General features: G+C 38.9%; 1 protein-coding gene across 8 annotated transcripts in view; it reads left to right on the forward strand.

Moving 5' to 3' along the window:
• The window catches only part of GRIA4 (glutamate ionotropic receptor AMPA type subunit 4), a 230,515-nt gene extending 223,805 nt beyond the window's left edge, over positions 1-6,710 (forward strand). For 2 of the 8 annotated variants that reach the window (XM_084518175.1, XM_084518172.1), the window contains exon 16: positions 5,947-6,710. In XM_084518175.1, the coding sequence (XP_084374301.1) occupies positions 5,947-6,111 (165 nt within the window). In that variant the 3' untranslated portion in view covers positions 6,112-6,710. Of the gene's footprint in view, positions 1-712; positions 896-5,946 lie in introns of all 8 variants that reach the window. The other 6 variants (XM_084518180.1, XM_084518173.1, XM_084518179.1 and 3 more) reach the window with 4 other exon arrangements.
• Positions 6,711-18,253: the final 11,543 nt, after the last annotated feature.

Consider the following 18,253-nt stretch of genomic DNA (forward strand, 5'->3'; position numbering starts at 1 on the left):
TCTCCTCCCCACCCTGCTCCTCACCCTCCCTTCGATACATGTTTTATGCTAATTGTGTGGCTTTTTTTTTTTTCTCCACACACAATATTCTGCTTCAGGTCAAGCTTTGCCCACCATAATAACAACCAAAAGTCACTAACCAGTGAACAGACTTCAATTATTGTCCTCAGCTTTCAGTAACATGTGCTTGCTTGGCTCAGGACTCATAGTTTTTAGACATTCATGCAGTAATTTCAGACCAGAACGCTGATATTGCTGAGCTACATACTGTGTAGTTCCCCTTAGTAGGTATGTAGGGATGGCTTATCAATGCATTTGGTCTCATCCATACAGTGAGTAGCTTACCAACTAATCATTAGTCAAATCAACTACTTGACCTTTGGAAATGGCATGTAGCAGCACACTGAGCTTCTACATGTAATTTTCCATAGCTTCTAAGCTAAACTGGCTGCTTTGTAACAGAGGTGCGCCAGTCCCCTACCCTCTCAGTACTACCTCAAGCTCCCTCCCCTTGCCAACAGCAAGCTGCACCTCTCCTCTTCTAACAGAAAACTACCTTCTCCTAAAATCACAGGGCCATCCCTGTAGTGGAAGTAAGAAATAAAAATTAAGTGAAAGGAGATGAATAGTAATGTTATGTTGCCAGCTAGAAAATTTTTCAGAGGAAAAAACTGGAGATGCAATTACTATTTTCTATTTATTATTTATATAGCGCTGGAGTACACGGCGCTGTACAATAGGTGAAGTGTGCCAAACACATAACAGGTCCCTGTCCCGAGGAGCTTACAGGCTAAAGGCACAGCCGGTACAATACCGAACCATACAGTACAGAGCAGACACAGAGTGAGCAGAGCATGGTGTTTGAGCATGGTAGCTGGAGCGCTGCAAGGAATAGGTGGGTCCTCGGGGGGCAAGGGAGGGGGCTTGGCGTGTGCTGGCTGGGGAGCTTCCCAGACATGCTGTCGCGGTGTGGTTTTCTTTGGTTCCCTGTTGTACAGGAAATCATGACCCTAGGTATAAGTCAACTGTAATAGAGCCTGATTTCCCCATATAAAAAATATCTTAGCTGTGCACTTGGTTCACTATTCAAAATGCAAGGCATGGAAATAAGCAAGAAAAAGGCCAAACTACCAGTGCATAGCTAAAGATCAATTTGCTGATGGACCACCCAGCTAAGTAGGTGTCAGGGTGGCTCCACGGGTACAGGCCAGTGTTTACTATTGTAACAACCTCCCAGTTTCACTGCCTCCTCTCAGACAAAGGTCTTAAAAAGAATCGATTCTGTGCAAGTAATTGTGTAAAATGGAAATGAAGAGCTCTTTTCCATGTAGTTCTTTAGTGAACACCACTGAGAGCATCCCCAGCCTAGTATAAAAAACAATGTGTGCATATCAAAACAAGGAGCTCCAGTGATGACACGTGACAGCAATCCATTTTTATAAGCAAACCTAAGGTATATTGACAATAGCAAAATATAATTTGTCACTGTTCTCTCTTATCATGAGCAATGCACTGTTCTGCAGCAGAAGTCCCTGAAAGCATATTTCGTGTCAAGTTTACAAGTTTACAAAGCAAATGCATCCTAAATATAGTCCTAAAAAAAAAAAAAAAAAAAAGCTTTCATTCAAATACTGACCTGGCCCAAACTGGCTTTCCAAACTAACCCTGGCATGACTTGAGTTCCCACTCAGTGCTATGATTACAGTACAACAAATGCTATTACATGTATTATACTTGCAGTATTTATTTTACCCTTACTGTCTTCTGCATATAAAAATTAGGGCTAATGCAGTTTTGTCTTCTAAGAAAAGAACTTAAGTACCTTTCTCTAAAGTTTGAGTTTTTGTGTGATTTTTTTAAAACTGAAAGTTGAATTCTTACAGGAGAAAATATATTTTAAAGGGCAACATTTTATTTTATTTAAAATTCATGTTTGGGCCAGTGGTAGTTTCCGATAAAATTTTAAAAACATTTCAGGGTGCAAGCATTTAAAAACTTAAAAAATATATATACTTAGGAATTTTAAGCAGATATTTATAGAATTTAGAAATTCTTAATTTTCCTTATCTTGTTTGCTGTAATAGGTACCTGAGAAATTTTTGAACCTCACATAGAAGAGCTAGCTTATGCTTGTAGGTGGCAGACTGCCAAGGTCACCTCACACTCTTGGGCAGAGCAAGGCCACCTGTGGGGCTCATACCCACATGGGTCATAAACCTCTGCCATCTGACAGCAGGACAGAGCTCACAGCACTCTTTACACATATTTCTGCAGAAATATGTCTGTATTTAGCACTTCAAAACCTCTGATATGTTTATTTATCCAAGGAGTAAAGGGATCATATTAGGACTAAAACTCGCTAATACAGAAAGATGCTTGGCAGTCCTAACCTGCACAAGTAACCAACATGCTGATTTTTAAGCTGACACCAAAAAGTGTTAACAGTTTATGTGTTAAACTGATACAAAAAAGCTTAAATAATACACTTGAAAATTAATATTCATTAACATGTTTTCTTCTTCTAATTTAATCCAGTAGAAAGTAAGTTGCCTCAGGGAAATTAACGCACTGTGAGGCAGCAGAAAATGAAAAGGTAGGACTAGTATGCATGCGTGTGATAAAGATGTTCAGAAGGGATAGAGGGCTACTGCATCTGCCCTTGGCCAGGAAGGAAAGGTGTTGTGAAGAGGGAGCAATCCCTTCCTCTTCTCTATTTTCATCTATCAGCACTAAGCCCTTAGCATGCCAGTCAGCCTGATAGCCTAGGAACAGTGCAGAGCCCAGCTCCCCCCTCTGCAGCTGCCCCAGAGAAAAGCCCTGCTGAGTTCCTCCCATCAAACCCACAGGTGTTGAGGGGATTTTCCCAGGGACGCCTCCCCAGCCACCACTACGTGACCTCTCCATGGGCCATGAGGTGCACCAGCCAGCTTCCAGTCCCACTGCCTTCTCTTGATCTCCCACCCCATGCTGTTCATAACTGACCAAATTTACTTCAAAATTTACCAGAAAAAAAAAAAAAAAAAAAAAAAAAAAGTGAACTGCTAACAAGACCAAATTCTAGAGGATGGCTCAGTAAACATGTAATCTATTTATTTTGACTTATATACTTCCAATTCAACATAGAAAAAAAATGAAAGTTCATCTTCAATATCTGTGCCAAAGACATCCCCAGGTGACCCAGGTACTCAAGTAGTCTGAACAACAAAGGGACCCACACAAATGGGATAATTATATTGTGTAGACTGAGGAGGTCAGCCTCCTAAATTCCCATTTCCCAGCAGGAACAGGACAGTTTATGTTTTCAAGTGTTTAAGTCAACAACTAGTTTAATCAAGACTAACGATATTAATCTGAAAAGTAACACTATTGCTTAGTTTGGAATCTAACACAGTTAACTGTTTACACTTAATGCACAGAGACTTCCACAACCTGAGTAATATTCACAGTAGATATCAAAACTTTTCCCTCTCATCCCAGCCTCTCCTGAAACCATTTCTGTAGCCAGGCCATAAATCTGAAATTGTAATAGCAATTAAACACAGTATTAGCCTGGCTCATTACCCATAGCTTAGTTTAAAATAAAACACAGAGACATATCTGGTTACTTTGCTTTATGGCACCTTCCTGAGTACAAGTTTGACCTGCTCCTGCTGACTTTGTCAACTGTCTGGGTTGTTTCCTGCAGTGTGTTGCTGAGCTGTTGTTAATCCGTGCCGTGAGAAGAGAGGAATTGCCTTATTGCAAATTTTTCTGTTAGCCCATGGAAGGCTGCTGAGAAATTGTTCATTATTCTCTTTTTTTTTTTTTTTCCCTTTTTTTTTTTTTCGTAGATCCCTTTTTACTGTCTTTCTGTCCTAAGTGTGTTGTCAATGGCCAGAAAGCTTTAGAGACTGAGCTAGAAAACCATCAAGCTTTGCATAACTCACTCATCTCATGTAAATTTAAGTTCTTTCTCGGATTTCCCATTAGCAAACAGATAGCTGATAAAAGCGATGGAGAGATGCTGGTACACAATGATGACTTGCTGGGAAATTTAACTAAATCAGCTGTCCCATTTCCAGCCTAGTCTGCATTGTGATCTGATCTGGTCTCTCATCCCTCCCCAAAACTCATGGCTACAGACCTTTTCTTGCCATTGACCAAACCATGTTCTGTGCATTTCTGCAGGCAGCAGAACCTTGACATTTGCAATAGGACTGTGGACGTGCACCATGTGGAGTTTCACCACATTGCATTGTGTCTGTGCTTTGCAAATGCAGTTTTTTATTTGCTGCTGGGTGTAGTTGAAGTTTTTGTTATTCAGCAGAACGCTGTATGGGCCCAGGTCCCCACTCACTCATTATCTATTTCTCCCTTTTGATATCTAGCTGTTGAGCTAGTTCAAGATATGCTGCCACAGATTACTCTGGCAGCAGGGAGACTTTTTAAAGGATTACTATGGACACTGTAATTGACAATTAACATCTTTTTTTTCAGTTGAAGGGGAATGCCATAATGTGCTCTTTAAGCTGGGGTCTTATTCTGAAATTTTTACAGTAATTGATTGGGGAAGTTGCTCATATATCCATATCCTGCTGTGCGATAAAGACAGCTGTACTTCGGAGAATTTGTTTTTGAAGGAGCAATACAATATTAGACTGGTGCATTTCATAGAAGTGCTCCCAGAAACTGTGGAAACATTTGGGAGTTTTAAGGAATATCCCTCATCCCAGTTTAGGGCATACTGATTCCTTGGAAGGAGAAACCGGGCTCAGAGGGACAAAGACCTAAATGCAGAGATCAGTAATAAGGCAAATAAAATGATTTCATAATGTTTCTCATCCCTTTGCTCCTATGTGAATGAACCCTCCTGCCTCTCACTTTTTCCAGTCACTATTTCAGATTGCATCCCTGCACACCACTTACAAGCATTAGTTTAATAGACTATAGTTACAGCTGGCTAGAAATCAGAATTCCTCCACTACTTAGTATCTTATCACAGTATCTTTGAAATCTGTTTCAACACAGTGTAGTTTGGGTGCCTGATATTCCTGGTATCCTTTCTGCATTGGTTGACCCTAAACACCTCCCCTGACTTCAACCATCTAGAAATCATTCAGTCTAAGCTATCTCTATTTTAATGGGAGAGGTCTTTTATATTAGATTGCTGATTTTTGGACAGCTGAAGTTAGATGAAATAGCTGTAAATATTTTTTCTTCTGTTTGAGGCAATCAGTCTCTAAATAAGATAGTTCATTTTGATTTACCTGAAGGTAAAGATTTTGAGGTAACATTTCTTTAAAACATCATGTGGAAAGTTTAGACCTAATGTTAGGAACTATAGAAAATTTATTTTCTCTCTATAAACTACATTACCTTTGAAAGTTCCCACCTTCCCTAATTATAGGAAAATATATATATATGAAAAGAGATTTGAGAATGGATGCATTATGAGTAGAAGTAATAATTAATAATTTGTTTAGATTTGGTCCATATCACAAAGACAGCTATAGCAATTTGTAAGCAATTTTCAGTAGTTTTATTTACTCCTGAAATACCTAGTTGAAGGTTTAAGACTACAAATGCCTGTGAATGACTTTATTCAAAGGTGCTAATGCTTTCAGGTTCATTAAAGGTCTTATTTAATGTAGTTTGAAGTAGTTTAGTTGAAGGTATTCCCTATTCTGTTAATTTCTTATTCAAATCTGGAATTTATATTTAAATTGATATTGATTTGTAATAAAATTTACCCTCAGAGTTTCTAGCCTTTTTCCCCTAGTATGCATAAATGCTATGTATTTTACATATATGATTATTATTTTTAATGTTAATATGGAAAAATGCAGATGTCTAAAATTTAATATTTTGGTGTTTGTTGTGTCCTGGTTTCTTGAAGGGTAGAAATTTTCTAACACTTTTTTTCTTTTCTCCTTTTTTTTTTTTTTTTTTTTTTTTGGGGGGTGACAGCTTACCTTTTCTGAAGCCATAAGAAACAAAGCCAGATTATCCATCACGGGAAGTGTGGGTGAAAACGGCCGCGTATTGACTCCCGACTGCCCGAAGGCCGTGCATTCTGGAACTGCAATTAGACAAAGTTCAGGATTGGCTGTAATTGCATCGGACCTACCATAAAAACCAAAAAAATAATTGAGTGCCTTAATCAAACTGTGTTGGTGACTGATGGGAACACAGCACAGACTGTAACGACATGGGAGTGTCATTGATGAACTAATAATTTGGCTGAGAAAGGGAAGTACGTCCAAATGCGCCAGACATCATCAGCAACAATGTGTGCATGAGCTCAGCTCGGAAACCCAAACTCAGATTTTATATCAGGAAAATTCATAATTTAGTTTTGTTGGGGGGAGGGGGCTGGGAAGGGTGTATTAACAGCAACAAATTTCACTTGAGTGGACTTAAAACTAATAAGACTTGCCAACTTAGCGCATTAAACTGTGAAGAACATGCTCAGAAAGGACAACATTTTGGTCTTTGTCTTGACAAAGAAAGAAAAATAGCTATAGAAGTCAATGAACATGCTAACCTGTGTCTCCAGAACATCAATATATACAATGGAAGAATATTCAGCTGTTCAGCTGTAGAAATGAATCACTAAACTGTGATAAGAAAATAATAAATATGTAAATCCTGTGAAAAAAAAATAAAGAAATTATTTACATTTTCTTTGAAAAAAAAAAAAAGAGGAATATTGAAACATGCTTGCTTTTTAACTGATGTAAATTCGGTAGAGGACAACACAATTCTTTTTTCTAACCATCTTAGGGAACAATTCATTGCAATAATTGATATAAAATGCCATCACTGTAATAAAATTCAGAGACTTTTTTTTTATAAAAGTTGTTGGTCATCCTCTTATTTGCTGTTACCTTCATTCTGTTCCATCATTCCGTGTTCCACAGATTTGCATCTGTCTAATACAAGAAAGAAAATTAAAAAAAATGTTTAGAGTACATCATCAGTCTGCAGTGTAGAATCAAAAGAGACTACGGGTCACTCATGTTACAGATATTATTTATAATCTTGTTCTGTGTAAGAAACTGTGGTTTTTGTACCCACCAAAAAGAATAAAACAACAAACGTTCTTATAATATCGACAGAGCTTGAGTTGTTTTCTGATTACTAGGGGACATTAGTTATGTCATCTGGAGAACTGAACAGGATTACTCCAGGATGCAGGACCTTATCTTATACAGTCTGGGTCCCTGCACATTCATGAAGTGGTTTGAAGTCCTTAGAGAGGCGGGACTCTGAACTGCCAAAGTACAGTCATGATTATTCTGTAGGTGTTTTGGTACTAGTCATTAAAGTTCTTTCTGATAGGTTAGGGAAGCATTTAGTAATAGTGTCTGTCCTCTGGGGGCTTCAAGGGATGTGGTACTAGGGAGCAGGAAAGTAAAGATGATGGTTTTTCAAAATGTCTTGATACATATGGTGTTCATGGTACCCAGCGACCTCAACTTTCATCATACAGCCTTTCAGTGACAGGTGAGGGAAGTGTTACCGGGCATCATTTGAATAAAATCTTGATGTCTACATGAGTAGGCATGTCTGTGGGTGCAAAGTTGCAACAATTCTTTACTCATGATGGCTATTCCCCTTGGCCGTGCTAGACACTGGAGCCATCCAAGCCATTACCACCAATGTAACAGCTCCATTTTGAGGCCCAGACTGTAAATCAGATTCATATTCAGATTAATCATAGCTTCTAATGCCCTTGTGATTTTTTAAGGCCCACAGATTGTCATGTTCAGATGGCTTACATTTCACCATCCTCTGTGGCTAATGTTTCTCTCAGGTTCCAGGGCTTCAGGAGTGGGGCCTAATGGTGCCAAGTGATGGCCAACACCCAACAGTTACAGTAAAGAATAAACAAATAAAAAAGCTCTATGGACATGAGATTCATCCTATCTAATATGGACAAGTAAGAGGTAGTAAAGCAAGTGTTAGCTTCAGTTGGGGTATCAATATAGGTATTAATTTCTTTACTTCAAATACTCTATATACCCTTTATAGTTACTAGAGATAGATAATCAATGAGACTAAATAACCTCATCTTAAAGCAGACATTAAAATATCAAACAACTGAATCACAGTGTAAAAAAACATGTATCTTTCTGCTGACTATAGTCTAGTCTGAGGGTGACCAGTTCTTACACAGATCTCTGTAGTGCAGGCAAAGGTGAAGATGAGGTGATGCTCACCCCTAAGGCATAAATACTACTGAATGTGCAGGGGTCTTAGAGGAAAATGACACGGTGTATGATGAATTGCTGTGACTCAACCTATTGTATATCCATGTTTTATCAGCATGTTTAGCTCATTCATGAATTACTGTGAACTGTTTGTGTTTTGGTGGCCAGAATGGTGATTTCTCTGATTTTCCTGTTTGAGCAAAGCTGTGAGCTCCCTCTCAGACTTCTTTTTACATTTGAATTAAAAGAAAACAAAGTTGCAGGGCTTTTTGTTTGTTTGTTTGTTGGTTGGTTTTGTTTTTAAAAAAAAAAAAAATGGTTTGTCTTGATTTTTCCTAAAGTAACATATTAGAGGATGGACAGACTGGAAGACTGAATGTGAAGGATACTGTCTATTCTGTTCTGCTGTGCCTTTCTATTTTTCCAGGAGTTAGTCTTCAGCCTTTCCTCGTTCAGGACTGTGAGCAATGCCAGTGCTGTCCAGGGATACATTACTGTCTTCCAGTGTTACACCTCTTACATCCTGCCCTGTCTCTCTGATGTATTACATTTATTTACAACTTCAGCAGACAGCACATCACTAAGGTTTGGAATGTCACCCCATGGAGTGCATTCTTAGGTGCCTAAGTTGGGTTTCCACTTAGCAACAAGACCTCACAGTCCTTTGAGATGTCATACCCAGTGTCAGTAACTACCAAGGATCCCCACCGAGAGGATTCACAATCAAGCAGCTTGACCAATGTGAGCAAGCAGCATGGCTGTGGAGTGCCGTGAATCACCAAAGGGCGCAGGGCCAGCAGCCACAGGGGAGAATTGCTGCATCCTCTCACCACTTCCAAGCCTTGTCCTTGGCCAGGGAATGCTTTGTTCAGAGAAAGCTCGGTTAGATGAGGTGAAGAGGAGACTGTGATGTGTGTAATAAAGTGCCATGGATATGAATTTAAAATAAATAAATAAATAAAAATAAACTAGATGGGAACATGAGAGAACTGAGAAACCAATCCCTGAGTATCAGTCTGCTACAGTGGCTTACTCTGTTGTCTTATTGAAATGGGTAACCTTTGCCTGCCTGCTACAGTCATCTTCACATATCTACCTCAGGTATCTCTCAGACTTTTTTTTCTTGCCATTCTCCTGAAACACACATTGCTCACTACTCTATGTTTCTCCTCAACAGGACATTTGAGGATCAGTGCCAGAAAGTAACCTCCTGCCTTCTGCAGGCAGGAAATATGACCCAAAGGACGAGGAAGCAGCCTCAGGTCAAGTTCAGGAATATAATGGTCTCCTGTCCAATGAGCATGAGGATCTAAGGCTCTGTCATTAGATCAAGACTGCTTCAAGGTGCAAGAAGTAGCAATGCAGCTCCTGGTGGCTGCTGGGCTGCATCCTATTCTCCTGGCACAATGGTCTCAGCTCTTTTCCATCCTTCTGCCTTGCTTTTCCTTCAGCCACCTCCATCAAGCAGCTTTCTGACAATCACTGTCTTGAAGGGAGAAAAATAAACAAGGGAGTCTACTGAGTAAAGGAGACTATTAATATTGAGGTATTGACTCAAATATCATTCACATTTTTCTCCAAGGTTTGTCCTCAGAAAGAAAATGGGCTACAGTACTTGACCCATTTTCCTTCACATAGGCATGTGCCCCAGGCCATGCTTCCAGGCCTCCAGCTACAGGACTGGTAAGTATCCCATCAACCCCAATTCATACCTGCCCGTCCCAAAGGTATCTCAAACACTATGCAGAATCAGAAAAAAAAAAGTACAGGCTAGACATATGTGGCCAAATTAATTAAGTCTCATCAAAATAGTGATTCTTATCAACAAAACCCACATATCTGCTACATAAACTTAGGCATTTAGGCTCACCTGAAATGCCTTTGAGTATCCCACCTGGCCTCCTACTGGAAGTCCAGAAAAGTATGAGTCTTCTGTAGAGCCTGGATCATCAGATCTAAGAGCCCTGTGGAGATGTCTTAAATGGCCTAAGGCATCTCAAATGATAACAAGTATCAGTGGGAGAGTAACTAAGTCATGCCCAATAGTCTGTTCAGTTGAGTTATTTTCGCACCTCCATCAACTAGATCTCCACAGAATGTGAAAAGATTATAGTTTTTCTACAGATGTCTACAATTAACTATCTTAATCTTGAACAGAATTCTATATGCATTTTTCTAAAATATTTTCAGCCTTGCTGTAACAAAGTGCAACTGGTAACGTTAATATTTACAGCAATATTACAATTTTCTTCAAAATAAGTGTCCTCCGAGCTGGTGTCAATCACAGTAAGACAAGCCTGATTTGACATTTGTCATTATATTTGTTGTTTTTCATTCTACACCTTCAACCCTCCCACACTGGTAATGTGTTGTATTAGACACCTACTAAATTCAAAATCAGTACAGACTTTCTGGGTTGTCTGAGGACCTTACAGACAAAGCTAGTCTTACACAACCACTGAATTTCACCAAGAGAGTATCCTGGGAGCTGAATGTGCGTTCCCTGAGTTGAATTTGACTCAGTGCACTTAAGAACAGAGCCTGGGGAGAGGAGAATATATTACTAGCTGTAATCCTTGTGTACGGTGAAGGAGTGTTACCTGTCCCCTGCTGTCCCTTAGGGGTTCTGTTTTGGCGTTTGCCCTGGAAGGATGTCAGAATGAAGAGCAAATATTCTTTAATTTTGTGTAGAAGCTCCAGTGTTCTTCTGCCACCTCGATGTGCAGGCAGACCTTCATACATAATTAGACAATTACAGCAGAAAGGAGTTCCTGAAGCTCTCAACTGGCAGAATATACCTGCTACACTAATTCTAAAAGCAGGAAAAGAATGGCGGCCTGAAACAAGCTGCAGTCAGTTGTTGTAAACATGGATTAATTAACACCGTTACAACAAAACGTGTAATTGGCATGCAACAGGCAGTTAAACTTCAGCTGGAATGTCTAAGGGCAAGAAGTCATGAGCAGAATTATAAATAAAAACGTAGAATCACTTCCTTTTCTAAATGAAATGAATGTTGCAGATTCCAAATAACTTATTGATCAACTTATTGAACAATTGTATTAATTGTAAGACCAGGCAAGCTGAAACTAGTAAATAAGAATCATAGAATAATTTAGATTGGGGGTAACATCTGAAGGTCATCTGATTCAAACCTCCATTTAAAGGAGGTCCAGCTTTGAAGTTAGATCCAACTTCAAAGTTACAGAGGTTGCTCAGGGTTAGTCCTGTCAAACTTTGAGTATACCAAATGCTGAAAAACCCTAACCTCTCCGGGCAACTTCTTCCAAGTTCTGGCCACCCTCAATATACATGTAATATAAATATACAGTATATAATATAAAAAAATATTTTCCTAAATTCAAAATCTTCCTAATAATTTTTGTAGCTGTGCACTGACAGTGGATTCAAAAATATAGCAACACATATTCCAGGTTGCTTTCCTAGAAGCAAATAGATATTATTATTTGTGTAACTGAGCTCAGAACCTGGACCAATCTGTTAGGATAGAGAAAAGGCACCCTGTCATTATACTTCAGAGGAGCATGCACTGCTGTCAGCCTTTCCTTATGGCTAAAAAGAGGATTCACTCTCCCAGCTCACCAATCCATCATCTTATATTAGCATCAAACATTAAAAAGTTATAAAGGGCATGGCCTGAATGTCTTTTTAAAGTGATATATCTCTAATAACTTTAAAGATCTTTGATATGATTAAAGTGTTGAAGTGGACTTAAAAGTGCTTGCAGATGAATAATATATTTTTCTAAAACTGTAGAAAAAATTGTATTACTTTTTCAGTTGTTATATATTTTATATATTATATGTAATATAATATATATATATATATTATATATATATATTCTTTTATATATTTTAGCTGTTCCTGTAAGGATACAAGTATGGATTCTACCCAGCCTTATACCTGAGAGTAACTGTTCAAATGTATAAAAAAACTAGTATGAAATGCAACCAGTGGTGTGGATAGAGAGCTCTTATCTGGTGAGATTTCTACACCTATTTTGGTCTTATTTTATAGAAGTTTCAGGGAATATGGAAGGTACAAAACTGTAGAAGTTTAAATCCAGTAACTGTTGAAGTGTCATCTTACACATAACAGTAGTCATCAAGTTCATAACAATGTAAAAGAGGAGGTGTCTTCTACCATACCAGCTTATGTGAGAGAATTTTCGTGTTTTGTTGAGCAGACCACACCACAAAACTACAATTTTTTTTTTTTTTTTGCCTGTATTGTAAAAGGAACATTTTAATATTCTGATTGCCTGTCAACTGGTAGAATTTCCCTAACTTTGATACAATAATAATAATAATAATAATAATAATGTAAAGGTGCTTTCTTTGGCTAAAGAGGAGAATCAATATCGGGGAAAAAATAAACAAAACTTTAAGTAGCTTCAACACAAAGATTAGGAAATAACTACTTGAAAGCCTACAGAAAATTCAACGGCATTCTGAGGACATCTGTTGATATTTGGGATGACATTAACTTCATTTTCAATGTAACTATCTAGGAACTAGTATAATGCAGCATTATCTGACTGATTTAAGATGACTGTGGGGGAGATTATCATGCCTTACCAATCTTTCCTGCTTTTTGTTGGTGAAGGCAACCAACGATGACTAATTCAAATGTCAACGTTTACACTGCAGATGTTTACACTTGACCAAGAAACTCCTACTCATGGAGACCTAAGTCCAACCACCAAAGTGTGAAAAAGAGTGAGACTAGCTCTGATTGTAACATCAATCAGATAAGGAGACAAGGACACAGGTACAACCATCACCTCTAAAGGGTATGTTTATGACATTTGGTTTCACAGCATCTGAAGCCTGGAGGTGGCTTGTTTTCCACTCTATGTGTAAACAAGTTACTTAGGACTCTGCTTTTCTCATAGCAGCCGTTTAGACACCACCAGCACATAGAGATAACTGTTTGCCCTCGACTCCAAAAAATTATGTTGGTTATCACACATTTAATTAAAATTGCTGATGCCACTGATGAGCTGGCAGGAGCCCTTATGTCAGTAGAAGGATGCCCTGAAAAGGGAATTCTCAGAGGTGAGAGAAGGTGGGAATGCATCTCCCTGCTGGGGCCTGATGCTAAATGCATCTCCAGCACAGCGTAGGCATGACACTTTGGATCAAGAGTGCTGAAGGCAGAATAGTACAGGCATCTTGAGGATGTGTGGAGGTATCAGGCACTTCTGTCTGTGCATTTAACCAGGTACATTTTGTTTACAGAAGAAACTTGGATCTGTGTCTCCTGCAGATGAAAAGTGTTAATTAACTATTGGCAATACAGACACTTCTGCTTTCATGTTACTCTGCTAATACTTACTCCTTCACACCATGTGGCACAGAAGAAACCCCAGCCAGAACAGCCAGTGTCCCACAGTTTTAGTAGGGTATAGGGATATGGGCTCACAGTGCTGCTCCACGTGAACATGTTTCCCCTGGCTCATAGAGGCCCAACACATTGCCTGTTCTGTAGCTTCTCTTTCATCGCAGCCTCTAAATCTTGGTTTACTGCTAAGCTTCTGAAGAAAACAAGGTCCATTTTTTACAGTATTTCTCCATATTTCTCTTCAGGCTAGCCTTGGTAATTTCTCTTTCTAAGAGACTTTTTAAGGGTCTTAATGTCCCTGTATATTTCATGGAAAACTTTGACATCTAATTCAGGATTGGAGATCACACAAAAACAGCAGACCAATTAGGAGCAGAGTCAATGTGACACTAAGCAAAGTAACATCATGAGCTTCTGGGAGATGATCCCAAGCACTTGCAAGCAAGCCAGTTTCAATACTCATCACTAGAACACTTCCTTGGGTTAAGCCCTAGAAGGTAGCAAATAAATTGAAAATACCTGAAAATTAAATAATTTATATAGAGGCAAGGTATAGTAGTTCATTTCATTTCTTAATTATATAGAGAATATTTAAAACCAACTCTAATACACAGTAACAATAAGAAGAAAACACCTTATGAAATATTAAATTGCATCATTCCCAAAGAAAATGTAAAACCCAAACAATTATTTAAAAACAAGCAATCTTTACTACGATTAACGTTACGAAAGAATGCCTGTTCATTCTCTGGAGACATTTCTGACTATGTTTAGCTGCCTTGGAGCTGCAGCAGCCGTCAGAAAGGAGGCTGTCAGGCAGGTTGAGTTACACCGCTAACTGTGTCGGGCTAAATTAGGTTCAATACTTTCCAAGTGTGCGATCTGTCACTGAAGGCTTTGAAGAGGCAAACACAATGCAATCGAGTCTGAAATTCTTCCAGAGTTTCTGAACAGAAGGGGAGCTTTCTTTCCTGAACAGAAGGGGAGGTTTCTTTCCTAAGCATGTGGGTACAGCATCTAGCCTGTCTCCTCTTACTGTGTATCTAGGAAGACTGGGATCAGGAGTGAGGGTGTGTTTAAGGGTACTATGTTTGGACAGGTTTTTCAACACTCAGAAGACAGGAGCTGATGTTTTGGTGCTGTTGCTTCCTTCTCCTCTCATTTTATTTGGCCACAAGAGATATGCAAAGTCTGAAAGAAGACTGTAGGATATCTGAGCCATTAAAATGTAGAGCTGAGAGGATTTGGTTCATCACACTCACCTACCTTCCCCTCCATTCAGACATGACCACCTGATTTTCACATCCTGTATTAAGATTGATAACCAGGAGTTACTGTGACATTACATTAGCCTCAGAAAAATAATTGATTAGCATTAACCTCTACTTCTACTTTTGGCAAATTCTGTGTCATGTTTCCACAAATAAATAGTAGGGGTCCTGGCTCAAAGAGGAAACAGGCTGACATTTCCACTCAGCACGGCCGTCACTGACTCTTCCTGAAGGCCACTGAAACCCTTTGGGATTGTGTGGTACTACAGCATCAGCAAGTTGTGGTCAACATGGAAAAAGATCTCTTGAGATTTAGCATTCACACAAGGCAGCAGAGGCTTTTGTCTTTCAGTCAGCATAGAGAAAGTGATGTCCACCCCAACCAGTCCTATCACCTCATCTTACGAGTGTCAACAGAGGTCACACAGTACACACATAAGTTACTTTGTCTGGCATTCATCTGGTCACTTGCAGATCAGCAAACCACGGGAGCAGAAAGACTTTTTCTCTGTGGCTTTGCTCCAGCTACTGCTTCTGGCCCCATCCTTTCTGCTCTCTTCTTCCTGTTCTAAATCAGTGATATTTTAGAGTAGAGACCTGCCCTGTGAGACATTAATGGGCCATAGCTAGTAAGAAGGAAATTGTTCAAAAGGAAACAAAAAATTGAAGGGGCAATTCTGAATTGAGGGATAAATTAAGAGTTTATGCCAGGGAGAGGTCCTATATCCCAGAATAATGAAGAAAATGAGAGAGGTAGTCCAGAAAGGGAGGCAGAAAGGAGGAGGAGATTGAAAATATCTTCACAGTGCTCTGCTGGTTCTTCAGTGGCTATCTTTTCTGCCATAGTGTTTCTGTTGTCCTTCATACTCTTCCATCTCTCCTTCCTTAATTTGATCCTTAATGATTCTTGTCTTTGGCATATTCCTGTCAGACCTCCTCTGAAAGTCTGGCTTGCCTATGTCATGAATATCCTTCCCTGCTCTGGGTTCTAAAAAAAAACACCTCATTTTCCCTTCCTAGTTCTTCACCTTTGCTCACCTACATTGAACCCCAAAGTTTTCTCCTACCCACTGTGGTTTCATCCATTGTTGCTGCTTCTCTGTGCCAAGAAGTCTTGATTTATCCCCATTGATTGAAGGTTGTGATCTTGTTCCAGCCCAGCCTACTGTTTTGAATATAAATACAATATCTCCAGTCCTCCATCACTGCTAACCTCACACAAACTTCTACACCTCACACTGCCCATGGCAGGGTGGTTGGAATGGGGTGATATTTAAGGTCCCTTCCATCTCAAAACATTCTGTGATTCTGTGACTGTTGACAATTGTTCCAAGACTCTCCAGCTGAACCACATTTGTCTTGAGTTCCCATACCAAAAGCAGTTCAAGCTCAGACCTAAAGAGAGGGCACAAGTAAAGCACACCAATTCCTTCATGTGTACTGCAGGCACTATTTCTAAATTTGAGATGTATTTTACCTGCAGAAGTGTGAGGATGCTAATTCATCTCTTTCTTGCTACATGTTATTCCCGATATTTTCTGCAGTATAGCTGCAAAGCCACTCATCCTTCATTCTGCATTCCTGTACTAGATTAATCTTACTTAAATATATGTTTTTACATTTGTCCATCTTAAATTGCATTCATTTTTTTCTGTACAATTTATGCAACTCATTAGCTTTATAGAAAACTTTTTCAACAGTTGATATCACATGGAAAAGAATAAGGGGAAAGGGAAGCAAAAAAAAAAAAAAAAAAAAAAAAAACATGCTTGAATTGTGAGAAATATTGATTCTTTATGACTAATTGCCAGCTGCAGTGCAATTAATATTTAGTGCAGCTGATTCATTTTTATAAGTTTTATTCCAAAAAGTGTTGCAGAAAGGCTGCATATAAAGTCATCAGTTCAGAGTTATTTTCAAATGATGGCAATTCAGTGTTTTTGTGACATTAGCAACAGACAATGGTAGGTTGTTATAGCAACAGAAGCAATGTGATGATTTCATGGAAGCGAGTGACATTACCTTGACAGTTTGGGAACAGTTGCTTCGTTTATGAGATTGACTACAAAGAAAACAGACAGATGAAGATTTGTAAATATAAATGTTCTCTGTGTATAAAGTGCCAAATATCCTAACTTTCCTCTGACTAAAGCTACAGATGAAAGAAGTTAAAATATTTCAATAGTACTTGCCCATTTACTGCAATATCCGTTAGGAAAATAAGATTTATACCCATACATTAAGTTATGATATGGGATAAACATCATATTTCTGTAAAAGTGATATATCTGAAGTGTTTCCTAGTTGATGGAAAGTGGAAGAATTTCTAGGCATGATAACATATTTTTCTTTTCTCTTTAGGTATGAAGTCCTCAGTCAGATTTCTTTTCTGTTTTCAAAGCAGTCCTCTTGGATATCCAAAGTATTTTTTTTATTAAAATGATGCTAATACAGAAGATATCCCCATCCTTTTTTATGTTCTTTGTTAGAAGAAATAAGAGGAAAGAAAAAGTTTTGTACATTTTCCAACTGTGGTATTGAAAATTTACACAGGGCATCAGTGCATGACTAAGTGCCGCTGAGCAACATTTCAGTCAAAGTGAAGACTGGTGTCAGCCCACAATAAAAATAATGAAAATATGCCAAATTCCACAGTTACAGCTACCATTACTGTCAAACAGAAGGATGCACGGATGAAACAGCAACAAAGAAAGTACTACAGCCGTATTCACCAAAGTGAACAGTACTTGGAGAAAGCCCTTGGAATGAGATGTAGAATGGCCAAATCATTTATGCCAAGGTGTCACTAGTGGTCAAGCAGAAATCCAAACATCTTGTTAGCACAAATTCAAAGGAAAACCATTCCAAGGGAACGCAGAGCATCTCTGGAAACACTGAGTCAAGACTTGCATACAAGTCTTTCATCTCTTGCATACAAGAGATGAAAGGGACAAAGAAACAGTGAAAGGATGTACTGAATTTGCAACAGCATGATGTACTGAATGATGTACAGATTTTGCAACAGCGGAAATTCCATTTAGACATTTATAAACAAAATTTTCACCGAGATGTTGGTCAAAAATGGAGATAGGATGCTGAGAGGGGTTGTAGGGGCTCCTTTTTTGGAGATATTTAAAACTTGCTAGACTCAGACCTGAAGAAGCTGATATAACTCTGAACTTGGATGTTCCAGCTTTGAGAGGGGGATGATACAGAAAAAAACATCCAGTGCTGCCTTTCTGCCTAAATTATTCTATGCTTCTCTGACAAGCAACTTTCCTACATTCCTACATGAAAGTAGCAGAACTATATTAAAGCTAGTGTTTCCTTTCCCAAATTCTGTGACCTATCTTTCAGACCACTGTTATGCCAGCATTGAGGGGATAAGAGCATACTGTGGGCCTGTGACAGCATGAGTACCAGACA

Source organism: Aythya ferina, assembly GCF_964211825.1.
Source record: "Aythya ferina genome assembly, chromosome: 1".
Taxonomy (NCBI): domain Eukaryota; kingdom Metazoa; phylum Chordata; class Aves; order Anseriformes; family Anatidae; genus Aythya; species Aythya ferina.